The sequence below is a fragment of the Pseudophryne corroboree genome, chromosome 2, assembly GCF_028390025.1.
Source record: "Pseudophryne corroboree isolate aPseCor3 chromosome 2, aPseCor3.hap2, whole genome shotgun sequence".
Taxonomy (NCBI): domain Eukaryota; kingdom Metazoa; phylum Chordata; class Amphibia; order Anura; family Myobatrachidae; genus Pseudophryne; species Pseudophryne corroboree.
Window position 1 is genome coordinate 392,913,173 of NC_086445.1, and position 18,508 is coordinate 392,931,680.

At 47.4% G+C, this 18,508-nt stretch overlaps 1 protein-coding gene across 2 annotated transcripts in view; it reads left to right on the forward strand.

Moving 5' to 3' along the window:
* ATP10A (ATPase phospholipid transporting 10A (putative)) overlaps window positions 1–18,508 on the forward strand; it is a 483,218-nt gene that overhangs the window by 299,526 nt on the left and 165,184 nt on the right. For both annotated transcript variants that reach the window (XM_063953310.1, XM_063953309.1), the window contains exon 10: window positions 16,647–17,211. In XM_063953310.1, the coding sequence (XP_063809380.1) occupies window positions 16,647–17,211 (565 nt within the window). The remainder of the gene's footprint in view (window positions 1–16,646; window positions 17,212–18,508) is intronic.

Sequence of the window (18,508 nt, forward strand, 5' to 3'; positions counted from 1 at the left end):
AGGTAATGGCCGAAATTATGTTTCTTCTACGAAGAAAAGGCGTATTAATTATCCCTTACTTGGACGATCTCCTGATAAGGGCAAGGTCCAGAGAACAGCTGGAGGACGGAGTAGCACTAACCCAAGTAGTGCTGCAACAACACGGGTGGATTCTGAATTTCCCAAAATCTCAGTTGACCCCGACAACACGTCTGCTGTTCCTGGGAATGATTCTGGACACGGTTCAGAGAAAGGTGTTTCTTCCGGAGGAGAAAGCCAGGGAGTTATCCGAACTTGTCAGGAACCTCCTAAAACCAGGAAAAGTGTCTGTGCATCAATGCACAAGAGTCCTGGGAAAGATGGTGGCTTCTTACGAAGCAATCCCATTCGGCAGATTCTACGCACGAACTTTTCAGTGGGATCTGCTGGACAAATGGTCCGGATCGCATCTGCAGATGCATCAGCGGATAACCTTATCGCCACGGACAAGGGTGTCTCTTCTGTGGTGGTTACAGAGTGCTCATCTGTTACAAGGCCGCAGATTCGGCATACAGGACTGGGTCCTGGTGACCACGGATGCCAGTCTGAGAGGCTGGGGAGCGGTCACACAGGGAAGAAACTTCCAGGGAGTATGGTCAAGCCTGGAGATGTCTCTTCACATAAATATACTGGAGCTAAGAGCGATTTACAATGCTCTAAGCCTGGCAAAACCCCTGCTTCAGGGTCGGCCGGTGTTGATCCAGTCGGACAACATCACGGCAGTCGCCCACGTAAACAGACAGGGCGGCACAAGAAGCAGGAGAGCAATGGCAGAAGCTGCAAGGATTCTTCGCTGGGCGTAAGATCATGTGATAGCACTGTCAGCAGTGTTCATTCCGGGAGTGGACAACTGGGAAGCAGACTTCCTCAGCAGACACGATCTACACCCGGGAGAGTGGGGACTTCATCCAGAAGTCTTCCACATGATTGTGAACCGTTGGGAAAAACCAAAGGTGGATATGATGGCGTCTCGCCTCAACAAAAAACTGGACAGGTATTGCGCCAGGTCAAGAGACCCTCAGGCAATAGCTGTGGACGCTCTGGTAACACCGTGGGTGTTCCAGTCAGTCTATGTGTTTCCTCCTCTGCCTCTCATACCCAAAGTACTGAGAATTATACGGCAAAGGGGAGTAAGAACGATACTCGTGGCTCCGGATTGGCCAAGAAGAACTTGGTACCCGGAACTTCAGGAGATGCTCACGGAAAATCCGTGGCCTCTACCTCTAAGACGGGACCTGATTCAGCAGGGACCGTGTCTATTCCAAGACTTACCGTGGCTGCGTTTGACGGCGTGGCGGTTGAACGCCGAATTCTAAGGGAAAAAGGCATTCCGGAAGAGGTCATCCCTACACTGGTTAAAGCCAGGAAGGAGGTGACTGCACAACATTATCACCGCATTTGGAGAAAATATGTTGCGTGGTGCGAGGCCAGGAAGGCCCCCACGGAGGAATTTCAATTGGGTCGATTCCTACATTTCCTGCAAACAGGATTGTCTATGGGCCTCAAGTTGGGGTCCATTAAGGTTCAAATTTCGGCCCTGTCGATTTTCTTCCAGAAAGAATTGGCTTCAGTTCCTGAAGTCCAGACTTTTGTAAAAGGAGTACTACATATACAGCCCCCGATTGTGCCCCCAGTGGCTCCGTGGGACCTTAATGTAGTTTTGGATTTTCTAAAATCCCATTGGTTTGAGCCACTCAAATCGGCGGATTTGAAATATCTTACATGGAAAGTAACCATGCTACTGGCCCTGGCTTCAGCCAGGAGAGTGTCAGAATTGGCGGCTTTATCGTATAAAAGCCCATATCTGATTTTCCATTCGGACAGGGCAGAACTGCGGACGCGTCCTCATTTTCTGCCTAAGGTGGTGTCAGCGTTTCACCTGAACCAGCCTATTGTGGTGCCTGCGGCTACTAGCGATTTGGAGGATTCCAAGTTGCTGGACGTTGTCAGGGCATTGAAAATATATATTTCAAGGACGGCTGGAGTCAGAAAATCTGACTCGCTGTTTATACTGTATGCACCCAACAAGTTGGGTGCTCCTGCTTCTAAGCAGACGATTGCTCGTTGGATTTGTAGCACAATTCAACTTGCACATTCTGTGGCAGGCCTGCCACAGCCTAAATCTGTCAAGGCCCATTCCACAAGGAAGGTGGGCTCATCCTGGGCGGCTGCCCGAGGGGTCTCTGCATTACAACTCTGCCGAGCAGCTACGTGGTCGGGGGAGAACACGTTTGTAAAATTCTACAAATTTGATACCCTGGCTAAAGAGGACCTGGAGTTCTCTCATTCGGTGCTGCAGAGTCATCCGCACTCTCCCGCCCGTTTGGGAGCTTTGGTATAATCCCCATGGTCCTGACGGAGTCCCCAGCATCCACTAGGACGTTTAGAGAAAATAAGATTTTACTTACCGATAAATCTATTTCTCGTAGTCCGTAGTGGATGCTGGGCGCCCATCCCAAGTGCGGATTGTCTGCAATACTTGTACATAGTTATTGTTACAAAAAAATCGGGTTGTTCTTGTTGTGAGCCGTCTGTTCAGAGGCTCCTACGTTGTCATACTGTTAACTGGGTTCAGATCACAAGTTGTACGGTGTGATTGGTGTGGCTGGTATGAGTCTTACCCGGGATTCAAAATCCTTCCTTATTGTGTACGCTCGTCCGGGCACAGTATCCTAACTGAGGCTTGGAGGAGGGTCATAGGGGGAGGAGCCAGTGCACACCACCTGATCCTAAAGCTTTATTTTTGTGCCCTGTCTCCTGCGGAGCCGCTAATCCCCATGATCCTGACGGAGTCCCCAGCATCCACTACGGACTACGAGAAATAGATTTATCGGTAAGTAAAATCTTATTTTTTCCAGCTTCTACTGAAATTTGCAGTTTGAGGTTTCAGTGTACTCTAATAGAATGAATAAAGAATTGGAGATAAAAAAATAATTATCTTAAAATCATTTTGTTGAGCGAAATGTTATCTGCATTATGACTCTTCAATTAGCCACCTTTTCATATATAGCTGCCAAACACACTCCTGGCATTCTTTCTACACTGGAAATCAAATACTATCTGGAAGTTCTTCTCAACACTGCTGCAGAAGTTCCCACAGATGTGTTGCACTAGTAGGTTGTGACACTTATTTATTTATTACCAGTTATTTATATAGCGCACACATAATCTGCAGCGCTTTACAGAGAATATTTGGCCATTCATATCAGTCCCTGCCCCAGTGGAGTTTACAATCTATATTCCCTATCACATGTATACACACACACACACACACACACACACACTCTCTCTCTCTCTCTCTCTCTCTCTCTCTCTCTCTCTCTCTCTCTCTCTCTCTCGCTCTCTCTCTCTCTCTCTCTCATACTAGGGTTCATTTTGTTGGTACCCAATTAACCTATCAGTATATTTTTGGATTGCGGGAGGAAACCGGAGTGCCCGGAGAAATCCCACGCAAGTACGGGGAGAATATACAAACTCCACACAGTTAGGGCCATGGTGGGAATTTAACCCATGACCTCAGTGCTGTGAGGCTGTAATGCTAACCATTACACCATCCTTACTGCCACAGATCACTTGTCTTGTAAGTAATTGTGTCCTACAGTATTTCATCTGCTACAGAAGTGACATTGAAGCCACCTTCTCATATGATGAGCTCCTTCGGTTAACTGTCTTGCATGAACTTCAGGCAAATAATCTCATATTTGCCATTCTGTGCAGTACATTCCAAACCAGTCTGGAGATTGTGCTGTACCTTTTAGTACAGGGTTGCAATCATTGGACTATCTATAATGGATGCAGTGTGTGCGGGGCACACAGGCCCCGGAGTCCAGGGGGGCCCACCCCGCACACACTGCTTCCATTTGTTTAATATTTACCTCTCTGGAATCCCCCTTTGGAGCCTTCCCTTCTCAGAAGTGCAATAGTGTCTGAACACTAGGAGGAACAAACTCTATTGCGCCTGCTGAAAACTCCGGAAACGTGGCACTGTGGCCATTTTTCCGGAGTTATGCGCATTAGGAAAATTTCTCATACGTCCTAGTGGATGCTGGGGACACCATAAGAACCATGGGGTATAGACGGGATCTGCAGGAGACATGGGCACTTTAAGACTTTGAAAGGGGGGTGAACTGGCTCCTCCCTCTATGCCCCTCCTCCAGACTCCAATTTTAGAATTGTGCCCAGGCAGACTGGATGCACTTAGAGGAGCTCTACTGAGTTTCTCTGAAAAGACTTTGTTAGGTTTTTTATTTTCTGGGAGATCTGCTGGCAACAGTCTCCCTGCATCGTGGGACTTAGGGGAGAGAAGTCAGACCTACTTCTAATGAGTTTAAAGGCTCTGCTTTTTGGCTACAGGACACCATTAGCTCCTAAGGGTTTGGAACACTAGGTACGCCTAGGGGTTCATTCCCAGAGCCCGCCGTCACCCCCCTTGCAGAGCCAGAAGTCAGAAGACAGGTGAGTAGAAGAAGATAGAAGACTTCAGTGACTGCTTCTGAAGTACCGCACAGCGGGCTCCCACACACAGCGACACTACAGGGTGCAGGGTGCCCTGGGCAGCATAAACCTCATCATTTAAGGCTGGCAAAGTGGATTATAAGTGCCTAGGCACTGGATTCTAACCCCCGCCAGCATATGTATCTTAAAAAATAGTGGGGCTGAAGTGTACCATTAAGGGGGCGGGGCTTAGCCCTCACAGCTCTCATCAGCGCCATTTTCTGTTCACAGAGCTTCAGAGACGCTGGTCCTTCCTCAACACTGCTGTACAAGTAACAGGGTGCACGGGGGGGGGGGGGGGGGGGGCACATTTAATTTGGTGCAAATATAAGTTATTATACAAGCGCTACAGGTCTGAGGCTTTATATTAACGTTTCAGAACCAGGAGTGAGCGCAGGGTTGTGAGCTGGCAAACTCCCTCTGTGTTTCTCTGACATGCTTTACTGTGGGTCTGTCCCCTATTTGCCCAGTGTGTCTGTGGGTGTCGGTACACGTGTGTCGGCATGTCTGAGGCTGAGTGCACTTCCCAGGAGGAGACTGTGTTAGGGACAGAAACGGCTGTGGGAGTGACCCTGTCGGCACCGCCGACTCCTGATTGGGTAAATGTGTTGAATGCCTTGAATGCTAATGTGGCTCTTATTAATAAGAGATTAGATAAATCTGAATCGCAGAACCAGACATGGAAGAAATCTGTGGAGGATGTGTTATCACAGGTCCAGACCCCCTCAGGGGCACATAAACGTTCGTTTGCTCAGTTGGCAGACACAGATACCGACACGGACACTGACTCCAGTGTCGACTATAGTGATACCAGATTAGACCCAAAATTGGCAAAGAACATTCAGTACATGATTGTGGCGATAAGACGTGTTACATATCACTGAGGACCCGGCTGTTCCTGATACTAGGGTCTGTATGTATAAGGGAAAGAAACCTGAGGTAACATTTGCTCCCTCTCATGAACTGAATACTCTTTTTGAAAAAATGTGGGAAAATCCTGACAAAAAGTTTTTAATTCCCAAAAGGATTCAGGTGGCGTATCCGTTCCCCTCTGGGGATAGAGAAAAGTGGGAGTCACCCCCTATTGTGGACAAGGCTCTATCACGATTGGCTAAAAAGGTGGCTTTACAGTCTCCTGACACGGCTGCCCTTAAGGATCCTGCGGATCGTAGACAGGAAAATACGTTAAAATCCATTTACGTCACCACAAGTACACTGCTCAGACCAACCATTGCATCTGCGTGGGTGAGTAGTGCTATCGAGAAGTGGGCAGATAATTTGTCATCTGATATAGATACCCTGGGTAGGGATAGCATCCTTTTAACGCTGGGTTATATCAGGGACGCTGCAGCCTACCTAAAGGAAGCGGTGAGAGATGTTGGCATTTTGGGTTCAAAAGCCAATGCCATGGCAGTCTCAGCTAGAATGGCATTGTGGATGCATCAATGGAATGCTGATGCTGACTCTAAGAAAGCTATGGAGTCTCTTCCATATAAAGGTAGTGTCTTGTTTGGTGACGGTCTCATTGATTTGGTATCTACGGCTACCGCGGGTAAGTCGTCATTTTTGCCTTATGTTCCTCCACAACAAAAGAAAGCTCACCACTTTCAGATGCAGTCCTTTCGGCCAAATAAATATAAAAAAGGCAGAGGTTATTCCTTCCTTGCCAATAGAGCAAGAGGAAAAGGTAAAAGATCTCCGGCCGTGGCAGGTTACCAGGAGCAGAAGTCCTCCCCGGCTTCTGCCAAATCCACCGCATGACGCTGGGGCTCCTCTGCGGGAGTCCGCACCGGTGGGGGCACGTCTCAAGCTCTTCAGTCAATTCTGGGCTCGTTCGGCCCTAGACCCATGGATTTTAGAAATAGTGTCCCAAGGGTACAAAGTGGAGTTTCAAGACGTTTCCCCTCGACGTTTTTTCAAATCAGCCTTACCAGCTTCTCTTCCGAACAGGAAGGTAGTATGCGATGCAATACAAAAGTTGTGTCTGAATTAAGTCATTGTCAGGGTTCCACCGTCACAACAGGGAGAAGGCTTTTATTCAAGCCTGTTTGTGGTCCCGAAACCGGACGGCTCGGTCAGATCAATTCTGAACCTAAAGTCCCTCAATCTTTACCTAAGAAAATTCAAATTCAAGATGGAATCTCTCCGAGCAGTGATCTCCAGTCTGGAGGAAGGGGGTCTCATGGTGTCGGTCGACATAAAGGATGCCTACTTATCCTCCGCATCAGGCATACCTGAGGTTTGCTATTCAGGATTGTCATTACCAATTTCAGACGTTGCCGCTTGGTCTGTCCACGGCTCCGAGGATTTTCACCAAGATAATGGCGGAAATGATGGTTCTCCTTCGCAAGCAAGGAGTCACAATTATCCCTTACCTGGACGATCTCCTGATAAAGGCGAGATCCAAAGACAAGCTGGAGCAGGACATTGCACTCTCCCTGACAGTTCTTCAGCAACATGGTTGGATCCTAAACTTGCCAAAGTCACAGTTGAATCCGACGAAGCGGCTGTTGTTTTTGCGAATGATGATTCTGGACACGGAATTACAGAGAGTTTTTCTTCCAGAAGAGAAGGCTCTGGAAATTCAGAGTTTGGTCAAACAAATTCTGAAACCAGCGAGAGTATCAGTTCATCAATGCACTCGATTTCTGGGGAAGATGGTGGCGGCCTACGAGGCCATTCAGTTTGGCAGATTCCATGCCAGAGTGTTTCAGTGGGACCTATTGGACAAGTGCACATCTGCACATGCACCGGAAAATAATCCTGTTCTCCAAGACCAGAATCTCACTCCTGTGGTGGCTGCACAGCTCTCACCTCCTAGAGGGACGCAGGTTCGGGATCTAGGACTGGATCCTAGTATCCACGGATGTGAGTCTCCGAGGCTGGGGAGCAGTCACACAGGGGGAAACCTTCCAGGGAAAATGGTCAAGCCAGAAAGTTTGTCTACACATAAACATCCTAGAGTTAAGGGCCATTTACAACGGCCTCCTTCAAGTGGAACGTCTTCTTCGCAACCTGCCCGTCCTAATACAGTCGGAATATTGTTCCAGGTCGAGGGACCCTCAAGCAATAGCAGTGGACGCGCTGGTGACACCATGGTTGTTTCAGTCGGTGTACGTGTTCCCTCCGCTTCCACTCATTCCGAAGGTGCTAAAGATCATAAGAAGAACAAAGGTTCAGGCGATCCTCATTGTTCCGGACTGGCCAAGGAGGGCTTGGTATCCAGATCTTCAGGAATTACTCATAAGAGATCCCTGACCTCTTCCTCTACGAGAGGCTCTGTTACAGCAGGGACCGTGGGTGTATCACGACTTACCGCGGCTACGTTTGACGGCTTGGAGGTTGAACGCCGGATCCTAGCCCGAAAGGGTATTCCCAGTGAAGTTATTCCCACACTTCTTCAGGCTAGAAAAGGAGTAACGTCTAAACATTATTACCGTATTTGGAGAAAATATGTGTCTTGATGTGAATCCAAGAAGGCTCCTACGGAAGAATTTCAGCTAGGGCGTTTTCTCCATTTCCTGCAAGCAGGTGTGGATGCGGGCCTAAAGTTAGGCTCGATTAAAGTACAAATTTCTGCCTTATCGGTTTTCTTTCAAAAACAATTGGCCTCCCTTCCAGAAGTTCAGACTTTCGTGAAAGGAGTTTTGCACATCCAACCTCCATTTGTGCCCCCAGTGGCACCATGGGATCTTAACGTGGTGTTGCATTTCCTTCAATCACGTTGGTTTGAACCTTTACAGAAGGTAGAGTTGAAATTTCTCACTTGGAAAGTGGTCATGGTATTGGCCTTAGCGTCCGCAAGGTGGGTGTCTGAGTTAGCGGCTTTGTCTCACAAGAGTCCTTATTTAATCTTCCATGAAGATAGAGCGGAGTTGAGGACTCGTCAACAATTTCTGCCGGAGGTGGTTTCATCGTTCCACATGAACCAGCCTATTGTGGTACCGGTGGCTACTGACACCTTTGCGGAGTCAAAATCTCTCGATGTTGTCAGGGCCTTAAAGATTTATGTCACCAGAACGGCTCAACTTAGGAAAACAGAAGCTCTGTTTGTCCTGTATGCTGCCAACAAGATTGGGACGCCTGATTCCAAGCAGACTATTGCGCGCTGAATCTGTAATACGATTCAGCATGCTCATTCTATGGCTGGATTGCCGTTACCGAAATCAGTGAAGGCCCACTCTACCAGAAAGGTGGGCTCATCCTGGGCGGCTGCCCGAGGGGTCTCGGCATTACAACTCTGCTGAGCAGCTACTTGATTGGGTTCAAACACTTTTGCGAAATTATACAAGTTTGATACCCTGGCTGATGAGGACCTCGTGTTTGGTCAATCGGTGCTGCAGAGTCATCCGCACTATCCCGCCCGTTCTAGAGCTTTGGTATAAACCCCATGGTTCTTATGGTGTCCCCAGCATCCTCTAGGACGTATGAGAAAATAGGATTTCTCTTACGTCCTAGAGGATGCTGGGGACTCCGTAAGGACCATGGGGTATAGACGGGCTCCGCAGGAGATAGGGCACCTAAAAAGAACTTTGACTATGGGTGTGCACTGGCTCCTCCCTCTATGCCCCTCCTCCAGACCTCAGTTAGATCTTGTGCCCAGAGGAGAATGGGTGCACTGCAGAGAGCTCTCCAGAGTTTTCTGTGGAAAAAGAATTTTGTTAGGTTTTTTATTTTCAGGGAGTCCTGTTGGCAACAGGCTCCCTGCATCGTGGGACCGAGGAGAGAGAAGCAGAGCTGGCTTGTCAAGTTGGGCACTGCTTCTAAGGCTACTGGACACCATTAGCTCCAGAGGGAGTCGGAACACAGGTCTCACCTGGGGTTCGTCCCGGAGCCGCGCCGCCGTCCTCCTCACAGATGCCGAAGATAGAAGCCGGGTGAGTATGAGAAGGCAGAAGACATCATAGGCGGCAGAAGACTTCAGATCTTCATGAGGTAAGGCGCGCAGCGGTAAGCTGCGCGCCATTGCTCCCAGTCTCACACACACAGAGCAGCACTGAAGGGTGCAGGGCGCAGGGGGGGGCGCCCTGGGCAGCAATGAACCTCACATTTGGGCACTGACAAGGTAGATTAGGCTGCTGGGCAGTAATTCTACGATCCCCAGCCATTTTCTATTAAAAAATCACCGGGACCGAAGCCCGCCGTCGGGTGGGCTGAGCTTGATCCCCAGCACTAACCAGCGCCATTTTCTCCACAGAAGCTACATGAGCATGAGGAAAACGCTGGCTCCCTGGTCTCTCCCCTGCTGAACATTCAGGCTGGAAAAAAGAGGAGGGGGGCATTTTGAGCGCAGTGAGTGGGAATCTGGTCATTTTATATACAGGTTGAGTATCCCTTATCCAAATAGCTTGGGACCAGAGGTATTTTGGATATCGGATTTTTCCGTATTTTGGAATAATTGCATACCATAATGAGATATCATGGTGATGGGAGCTAAATCTAAGCACAGAAGGCATTTATGTTTCATATACACCTTGTACACACAGCCTGAAGGAAATTTTAGCCAATATTTTTTATAACTTTGTGCATTGAACAAAGTGTGTGTACATTCACACATTTCATTTATGTTTCATATACACCTTATACCCACAGCCTGAAGGTTATTCAATACAATATTTTTAATAACTTTGTGTATTAAACAAAGTTTGTGTACATTGAGCCATCAAAAAACAAAGGTTTCACTATCTCACTCTCACTCAAAAAAGTCCGTATTTCGGAATATTTTGATATGGGATACTCAACCTGTATATATAAAAGCGCTATCTGGTCATATTTTTCCAGTGTTATTAAGCGCTGGGTGTGTGCTGGCATACTCTCTCTCTGTCTCTCCTAAGGGCCTGGTTGGGGTTTTGTCCCCTTATAGGTTAATCCCTGTGTGTGGGGGGTGTCGGTACGTGGTGTCGACATGTCTGAAGCGGAAAGGCTTTTCCAAAGAGGAGGTGGAGCAAATGAGTGGTTTGTCCCCGTCGGTTGTGCCGACTCCAGATTGGATGGACATGTGGCATATGTTGAATGCAAGTGTGGCATCTTTACATAAAAGGCTTGATAAGGCTGATTCAGGGGGGACATCAGGGGGTCAATCCTCAGATTGGACCGACTCACAGGGCCCGTCGGGGTCTCAAAAGCGTCCCTTAACACAAGACACTACTACCGACACGGATTCTGATTCCAGTGTCGACTATGACGAAGTAAAATTGCACCCTAGGGTGACTAAAACCATTCAGTGTATGATTGTGGCAATAAGGGATGTGTTGCATATTGTGGATGAACCCTCTGTCCCCGACACAAGGGTACACATGTTTAAGGAAAAGAAACAGATTATTAACTTTCCCACATCTCATGAATTAAATGAATTCTTTGGAAAAGCTTGGCATACCCTTTCCCTAAGCAGGACAGGGAGATTTGGGAATCACCCCCCACTGTGGACAAAGCCCTGACGCGCTTGTCCAAGAAAGTGGCGCTACCGTCTCCTGACACAGCAGCCCTTAAGGACCCTGCAGATCGCAGGCAAGAAACTACCTTAAAGTGTATTTATTCTCATACGGGTGCTGTGCTAAGACCGACAATTGCGTCGGCATGGGTGTGTAGCGCAATTGCAGCTTGGACAGATGAGCTGACAGATCAATTTGATAATATGGATAAGGATACTATATTCCTAACTCTAGCCCATGTTAAAGACGCAGTCTTCTTTATGAGGGATGCTCAAAGGGACATTGGATTGCTAGCTTCTAGGGCCAATGCCATGTCTGTCTCAGCGAGAAGATCCTTATGGACTCGCCAATGGACGGGTGATGCGGATTTCAAGAAACATATGGAAGTACTACCCTACAAGGGTGATGAATTGTTTGGGGATGGGCTGACGGACCTGGTTTCCACAGCCACAGCAGGTAAATCAAATTTTTTACCATATATTCCCCAACAGCAAAAGAAAGTAACACCCTATCAGATGCAGTCCTTTCGGTCGCACAAGTCCAAAAGAGGTTGGGGATCCTCTTTCCTCGCCAGAGGTAAGGGCAGAGGCAAAAGAGCACCTGCTTCGGCAGGTGCCCAGGAACCAAAGTCCTCCCCGGCTGCTCCAAAACCCACAGCATGACGCTGGGGCTCCCCTGAGGGAGTCCGCACCGGTGGGGGCACGTCTTCGACTTTTCAGTCAGGCCTGGGTCAGTTCGGACCTGAATTTCTGGGTGTTGGAAATAGTTTCCCAGGGTTTACAAATTGGAATTCGAGGAGGTGCCCCCGCGCCGATTTTTCAAATAGGCCCTACCAGCTTCCACATCGGAAAGGGATGTAGTGTTAGCTGCAATTCAAACGCTGTGTATACAGCAAGTGATAATCAAGGTTCCCCTGCACCAGCAGGGAAGAGGTTACTATTCAACCCTATTTGTGGTCCTGAAACCGGACGGTTCGGTCAGACCTATTTTAAATCTGAAATCCCTAAACCTGTACATATGAAGATTCAAATTCAAAATGGAATCTCTCAGAGCGATAATAGCCAACATGGAGGAGGGGGAGTTTATGGTGTGTCTGGACATAAAGGATGCATACCTTCATGTCCCCATATATGCCCCCCATCAGGAATACCTGAGATTCGCTGTACAGGATTGTCATTACCAATTTCAGACGTTGCCGTTTGGACTCTCCACGGCCCCGAGGATTTTCACCAAGATAATGGCGGAAATGATGGTGGTCCTGCGCAAGCATGGAGTCACAATTATCCCATACTTGGACGATCTCCTGATAAAAGCGAGATCAAGGGAGAAATTGCTGAACAGTGTGGCGCTCTCGTTGAGAGTGCTCCAGCAACACGGTTGGATTCTAAATCTACCGAAGTCACAGTTGATTCCGACAACTCGACTACCGTTCCTAGGTATGATACGGAACAAATGAAGGTCTTCCTCCCAATAGAGAAAGCCCAAGACATACAGAACATGGTCAAAGACCTGCTAAAACCGAAAGGGGTGTCAGTTCACCAATGCACTCGAGTTCTGGGGAAAATGGTGGCGGCCTATGAGGCCATTCCCTTCGGCAGGTTCCATGCAAGGACTTTTCAATGGGACCTTCTGGACAAGTGGTCCGGGTCCCATCTGCACTTACATCGGAAAATAACTCTGTCCCCAGGGACCAGAGTGTCCCTCCTGTGGTGGTTGCAAAGTGCTCACCTCCTGGAGGGTCGCAGTTTCGGAATTCAGGATTGGATCCTGGTTACCACGGACGCGAGCCTCCGAGGATGGGGAGCGGTCACACAGGGAAAAAAAATTCAGGGTCTTTGGTCAGACCAGGAGTTCTGTCTACACATCAATGTGTTGGAACTCAGGGCCATTTACAACGGCCTTCAACAAGTGGAGAGTTTTCTTCTAAACCTACCGGTTCTGATTCAATCAGACAGTGTCACAGCAGTGGCTCGTGTGAACCGCCAAGGCGGGACAAAAAGCAGAGTCGCGATGGCGAAAAAGCCACAAGGATCCTTCGCTGGGCGGAGAATCATGTAAGCGCTCTGTCAGCTGTCTTCATTCCGGGAGTGGACAACTGGGAAGCAGACTTCCTCAGCAGACACGATCTCCATCCAGGAGAGTGGGGACTTCATCAAGAAATCTTTACAGACATAACATGTCTTTGGGGAACTCCTCAAATAGACATGATGGCGTCAAGCCTCAACAAAAAACTTCAGAGGTACTGCGCTAGGTCTCGGGACCCTCAGGCAATAGCAGTGGACGCTCTGGTAACACCGTGGGTGTTCAAATCGGTCTACGTGTTTCTTCCTCTTCCTCTCATCACAAAAGTGTTGAGGATCATAAGACGAAGAAGAGTACGAACGATACTCGTTGTCCCAGACTGGCCTCGAAGGGCCTGGTACTCGGATCTACAAGAGATGCTCACAGGAGATCCCTGGCATCTTCCTCTGAGGGAAGACCTGTTGCAGCAGGGGCCCTGTGTATTTCAAGACTTACCGCGGTTACGTTTGACGGCATGGCGGTTGAACGGCGAATCCTAGCGAAAAAGGGGATTCCGGAAGAGGTCATCCCTACATTAATAAAGGCTAGGAAGGAGGTGACGATAAAACATTATCACCATATCTGGCGAAAGTATGTGTCTTGGTGTGAGACCAAGAATGCACCTAGGGAAGATTTTCATCTGGGTCGTCTTCTCCACTTCCTACAGACAGGAGTGGATATGGGCCTGAAATTAGGCTCTGTTAAGGTACAGATTTCGGCCCTCTCGATTTTCTTTCAGAAGGAATTGGCTTCTCTTCCAGAAGTCCAGACGTTTGTAAAGGGAGTGCTGCACATCCAGCCCCCTTTTGTGCCTCCAGTGGCACCATGGGACCTGAACGTGGTGTTGCAGTTCCTAAAATCACACTGGTTTGAACCGCTTAACAAGGTTGAGTTGAAATTTCTTACCTGGAAGGTGGTCATGTTGTTGGCCTTAGCATCAGCAAGGCGAGTGGCAGAATTGGCGGCTTTGTCACACAAGAACCCCTACTTGATTTTTCATGTGGATCGAGCTGAATTCAGGACACGTCTGCAATTTTTTGCCTAAAGTGGTTTCTTCTTTCCATATGAATCAACCTATTGTGGTGCCTGTGGCTACAAGTGACCTGGAGGATTCCAGATCCCTGGACGTAGTCAGGGCCTTAAAAATTTATGTTGCCAGGACGGCTAGAATTAGGAAAACAGAGGCTCTGTTTATCCTGTATACGGCCAATAAGATTGGCGCTCCTGCTTCGAGGCAGACTATTGCTCGCTGGATCTGTAATACGATTCAGCAGGCTCACTCTAGGGCTGGTTTGCCGGTACCAAATTCGGTTAAGGCCCATTCCACTAGGAAGGTGGGCTCTTCTTGGGCGGCTGCCCGAGGCGTCTCGGCATTACAACTTTGCCGAGCGGCGACTTGGTCGGGGTCAAACACTTTGCTAAATTCTACAAGTTTGATACCCTGGCTGATGAGGACCTAGCGTTTGCTCAGTCGGTGCTGCAGAGTCGTACGCACTCTCCCGCCCGATTGGATGCTTTGGTATAAACCCCATGGTCCTTACGGAGTCCCCAGCATCTTCTAGGACGTAAGAGAAAATAAGATTTTAAACCTACCGGTAAATCTATTTCTCCTAGTCTGTAGAGGATGCTGGGCGCCCGTCTCAGTGCGGAAACTCTGCAAGACTTGTATATAGTTGTTGCTTACATAAGGGTTATGTTACAGTTGACATCGGTCTTGGACCGTTACTGTAGTTTGTTCATACTGTTAACTGGTTATGTATGTTCCAGGTTACATGGTATGATTGGTGTGGGTTGGTATGAATCTTGCCCTTGGATTGCTAAATCCTGCCTTGTATTGTCCATCTCCTCTGGGCACAGTTCTCTAACTGAGGTCTGGAGGAGGGGCATAGAGGGAGGAGCCAGTGCACACCCATAGTCAAAGTTCTTTTTAGGTGCCCTATCTCCTGCGGAGCCCGTCTATACCCCATGGTCCTTACGGAGTCCCCAGCATCCTCTACGGACTAGGAGAAATAGATTTACCGGTAGGTTTAAAATCTTATTTTTAGTACCTACCGGTAAATCCTTTTCTCTTAGTCCGTAGAGGATGCTGGGCGCCCGTCCCAGTGCGGACTCTATCTGCAGTTATTAGTTATGTTTACACACGGGTTGTGTTATGTTATAGTCAGCCTTTTGTTGACGTTGTTCATGCCGTTGACTGGAGTTCTGTTAAATGCCATGTCGTACGGCGTGTTTGAGGTGTGAGCTGGTATGTGTCTCACCTTAGTTAACAATAAATCCTTTTCCTCGAAATGTCCGTCTCCCTGGCCACAGTTCCTATAACTGGAGTCTGGAGGAGGGGCATAGAGGGAGGAGCCAGTTCACACCCCTTTCAAAGTCTTAAAGTGCCCATGTCTCCTCCGGATCCCGTCTATACCCCATGGTTCTTATGGTGTCCCCAGCATCCTCTAGGACTAGGAGAAAAGGATTTACCGGTAGGTATTAAAATCCTATTTTTTCGGGAAAATGGCCGCCGCGCCGTGTTCCCGGAGGTCTGCACATGCGCAATAGTCTGTGCTCAGACTCTATTGCCGCTGCAGAGAAGGATGGCACCGCCGGGGGACTCCGGAGAGGTAAGTATTAAAACCTTGTGCCTCAGTCAGAGAGAAGGGGGCCCCTGATGCAGAAAGCTGCACACGGGCCTCTTCCTCTCTTAAAATGCCCCTGGTTGCAATTACTCTGCTAAAGTAGCCAACTCAAGAGCCCCAGAACATCACGCTTTCTCTTTCATGTTTGACACAGGGGCTTATTAATTAGAATTGCTTCCCAACACTAGTTAATAAGCTATTGATTTGCTAATTAAAGCAACTAAAACCCTGTGTGGTGAACTTTTTTTTTTTTCTTTTAAATTTCGATTCATCAGTCCATAAAACCTCCTTTCAGTCTTCAGTGGTCAACTCTCAGTACTTCATGGCCCAGGCAAGCCTCTTTCTCATTGCTGTAAGTTCTTAACACATTGCTTTTCCCTGAACAAAGCCCCATTTTATTTATTATTTACATTATATTTCAGCTTTCTAGCAGTTAAGTGCTCACCTTTATACCATTTCAGTTTATTCACTGGATTTGAAATGTCAGAATTTCAATAAAAACTATGAAAATTGGAGTGTAAAACTCTAGTAGTGTAGCATAGTTAACGATCATGGCATCCATTTGTTGCTTCACTATGTTTTGATACCAGGAATGAAAGCGCCAATTACATACAGCACCATTGAATGTTTTGTGATAGATATATGTCTGCATTAATGATTTACATTTGTCCTCATGGTTTTGGAAAATGTGGGTGTATTTAATCGCTATATTGCAGATTTGATTATTTTAAGTGTGGAAGATAAGTTTGTAAGAATGCTACAAGTCTATGGGGGACATTTTACTAAGCAGTGATAAGAGCGGAGAAGTGAGCCAGTGGAGAAGTTACCCCATCAACCAATCAGCAGCTCTGTATAATTTAAAAGAATTCAAATTTTAGATGTTACTTCAGTGCTGATTGATTCTCCACTGGCTCACTTCCACGCTCTTATCACTGCTTAGTAAATGTCCCCCTTTGTCTCTAACATTATTTTTATAGTTGCTAGTGATTAAGTTCTTTCTCCTCGTGTTTCTTTGTAGGTGAGAGTTCGATTTGAACTGAAGTCTCCAGTTAAAACCATTGAGGACTTTATTAGAAGGTTTACTCCAAGTCGGCTAACGTCTGGGTCAAATAGTAGCAGTTCATCGAGTCTTACGAATAGCAAATCTCTGCAAAGAATTGGATCCAGTATTCTGTCCTCCAGCTTAACTGAGGGCAGTTTGAAGGAAGGAAAGTTGGAAGGAAAAAGATCCAGCTCTCCAAAAATGTGTTTAAATGTCCAGGGTTCCCAGCAGGGTAGTGGAGTCACTGTAAATGGACAGGAAGGGGAGTTGCGATTTGAAGCAGAGAGTCCTGATGAAGCTGCTCTTGTTTATGCTGCCAGAGCATATAATTTTTCTCTAGTTGGTAGATTGTCTGACCAAGTGACAGTGGAATTGCCACACATGGGAAGATTAAGCTTTGAACTCCTGCACACCCTGGGGTTTGACTCTACCAGAAAAAGGATGTCTGTGGTAGTCCGACATCCGCTTACAGATGAAATTGTTGTTTACACTAAAGGGGCAGACTCTGTTGTCCTGGATCTCCTCCAGCCATGTTCTAAAGGTAGGACTTGAGGCTATTTTTAATTTTGTTGTACGTAGATTGTATCAATAATAATTTTAACAAAAATTTTAAGATTGAATGTAATGTTGGACAATCAAGTGGTGAATACTTACAATAGTGGGCAGGAGCGTACCTACTATAAGTTAAGAGAAGTACGTCGACTTAAGTGTCAGTTTTGGGTAACGGTAAGGAATGTGTGAGATTGTCAATAGTTCTCTCCCCTTCCCATTACTACTGCCTCTCCTCTGACATCATGAGGACACTGGGTTGATAGCTAAACATTGGATCCCGACTACATACAGTATCTCTCTCGTCATTTTGTTTTCATTTTAATTTTGCTAAATGTTGTAGTACACCTTCTGTGTACTTTTCTGTTCTGAAGTTATTCCACAATTTTCTTGTTAGCTGGGCATATGTGTCCATTGTACATTGTTTTTCTATTAATGACAAATGTACTTTCTGGGCATGAGCAGCGAGGTATAAGCAGGGGGGTGTAAAGAACATAACACAATTTTCAAGGGGCACCCTACTCAGTGAGGGGCAGACACTCACCTCCTGAGCCCGGTGGGAGGCTTCTCCAACACATCAGCTGTCCTGGTTAGCTCCTTCTCTCCTCGCTGATGCTGAGAGGAGGCGTAGCCTTGGCCTGGGGATGTTCCAGCATGTTCAGCATAGCCATACCACTTCCCAGCATCGGTCAGGAAAGACCGAGCCGGTCCAGGCTGCAGATATAACTCCCGCAGCACACTGCTAAGAAAGGAGAAACTGTCCAAAGGGCTCAGGAGGTGACTGCCTGCCCTCCACTTAGTGAGTAGTAAGTCTGTGTGGCTGGCAGCGCAACTAGGTGCAGGGGTAGGGCCGAGCCCAGGAGACGACCCAAGCGTTATAGCATCCACATCACTTGCACCTAATATAGCTTCTAAGACCATCTCCGTTATGCATTTTGTTCTGTGAAGTGACATATTGAGAACCGTTTTCCAAGGCTTTCTCTCCTGTGGGTTTCTCTGAAGTTTGGTTGTTCCGGCATATGGGTCAGTTGGCGTGTCGCCCATACACACTATGGGGATCATTTATCAATGATTGATAAAACTCAATGTGGATGATAAAAACCCATTGGTCCAGTCAGTCAATTCCTAATTGTCATGTGTTTGAAAAATGATAGGAGCTGATTGGGTGGAGCACTATTTATCATACGCAATGAGTTTTATCACTAGTTGCTAAATGAGCGCCTACTGTATATTTGCTGTGCTGCATGGCTGATGTTACATTCGCATGCATACAGTAACTGGTGTACACA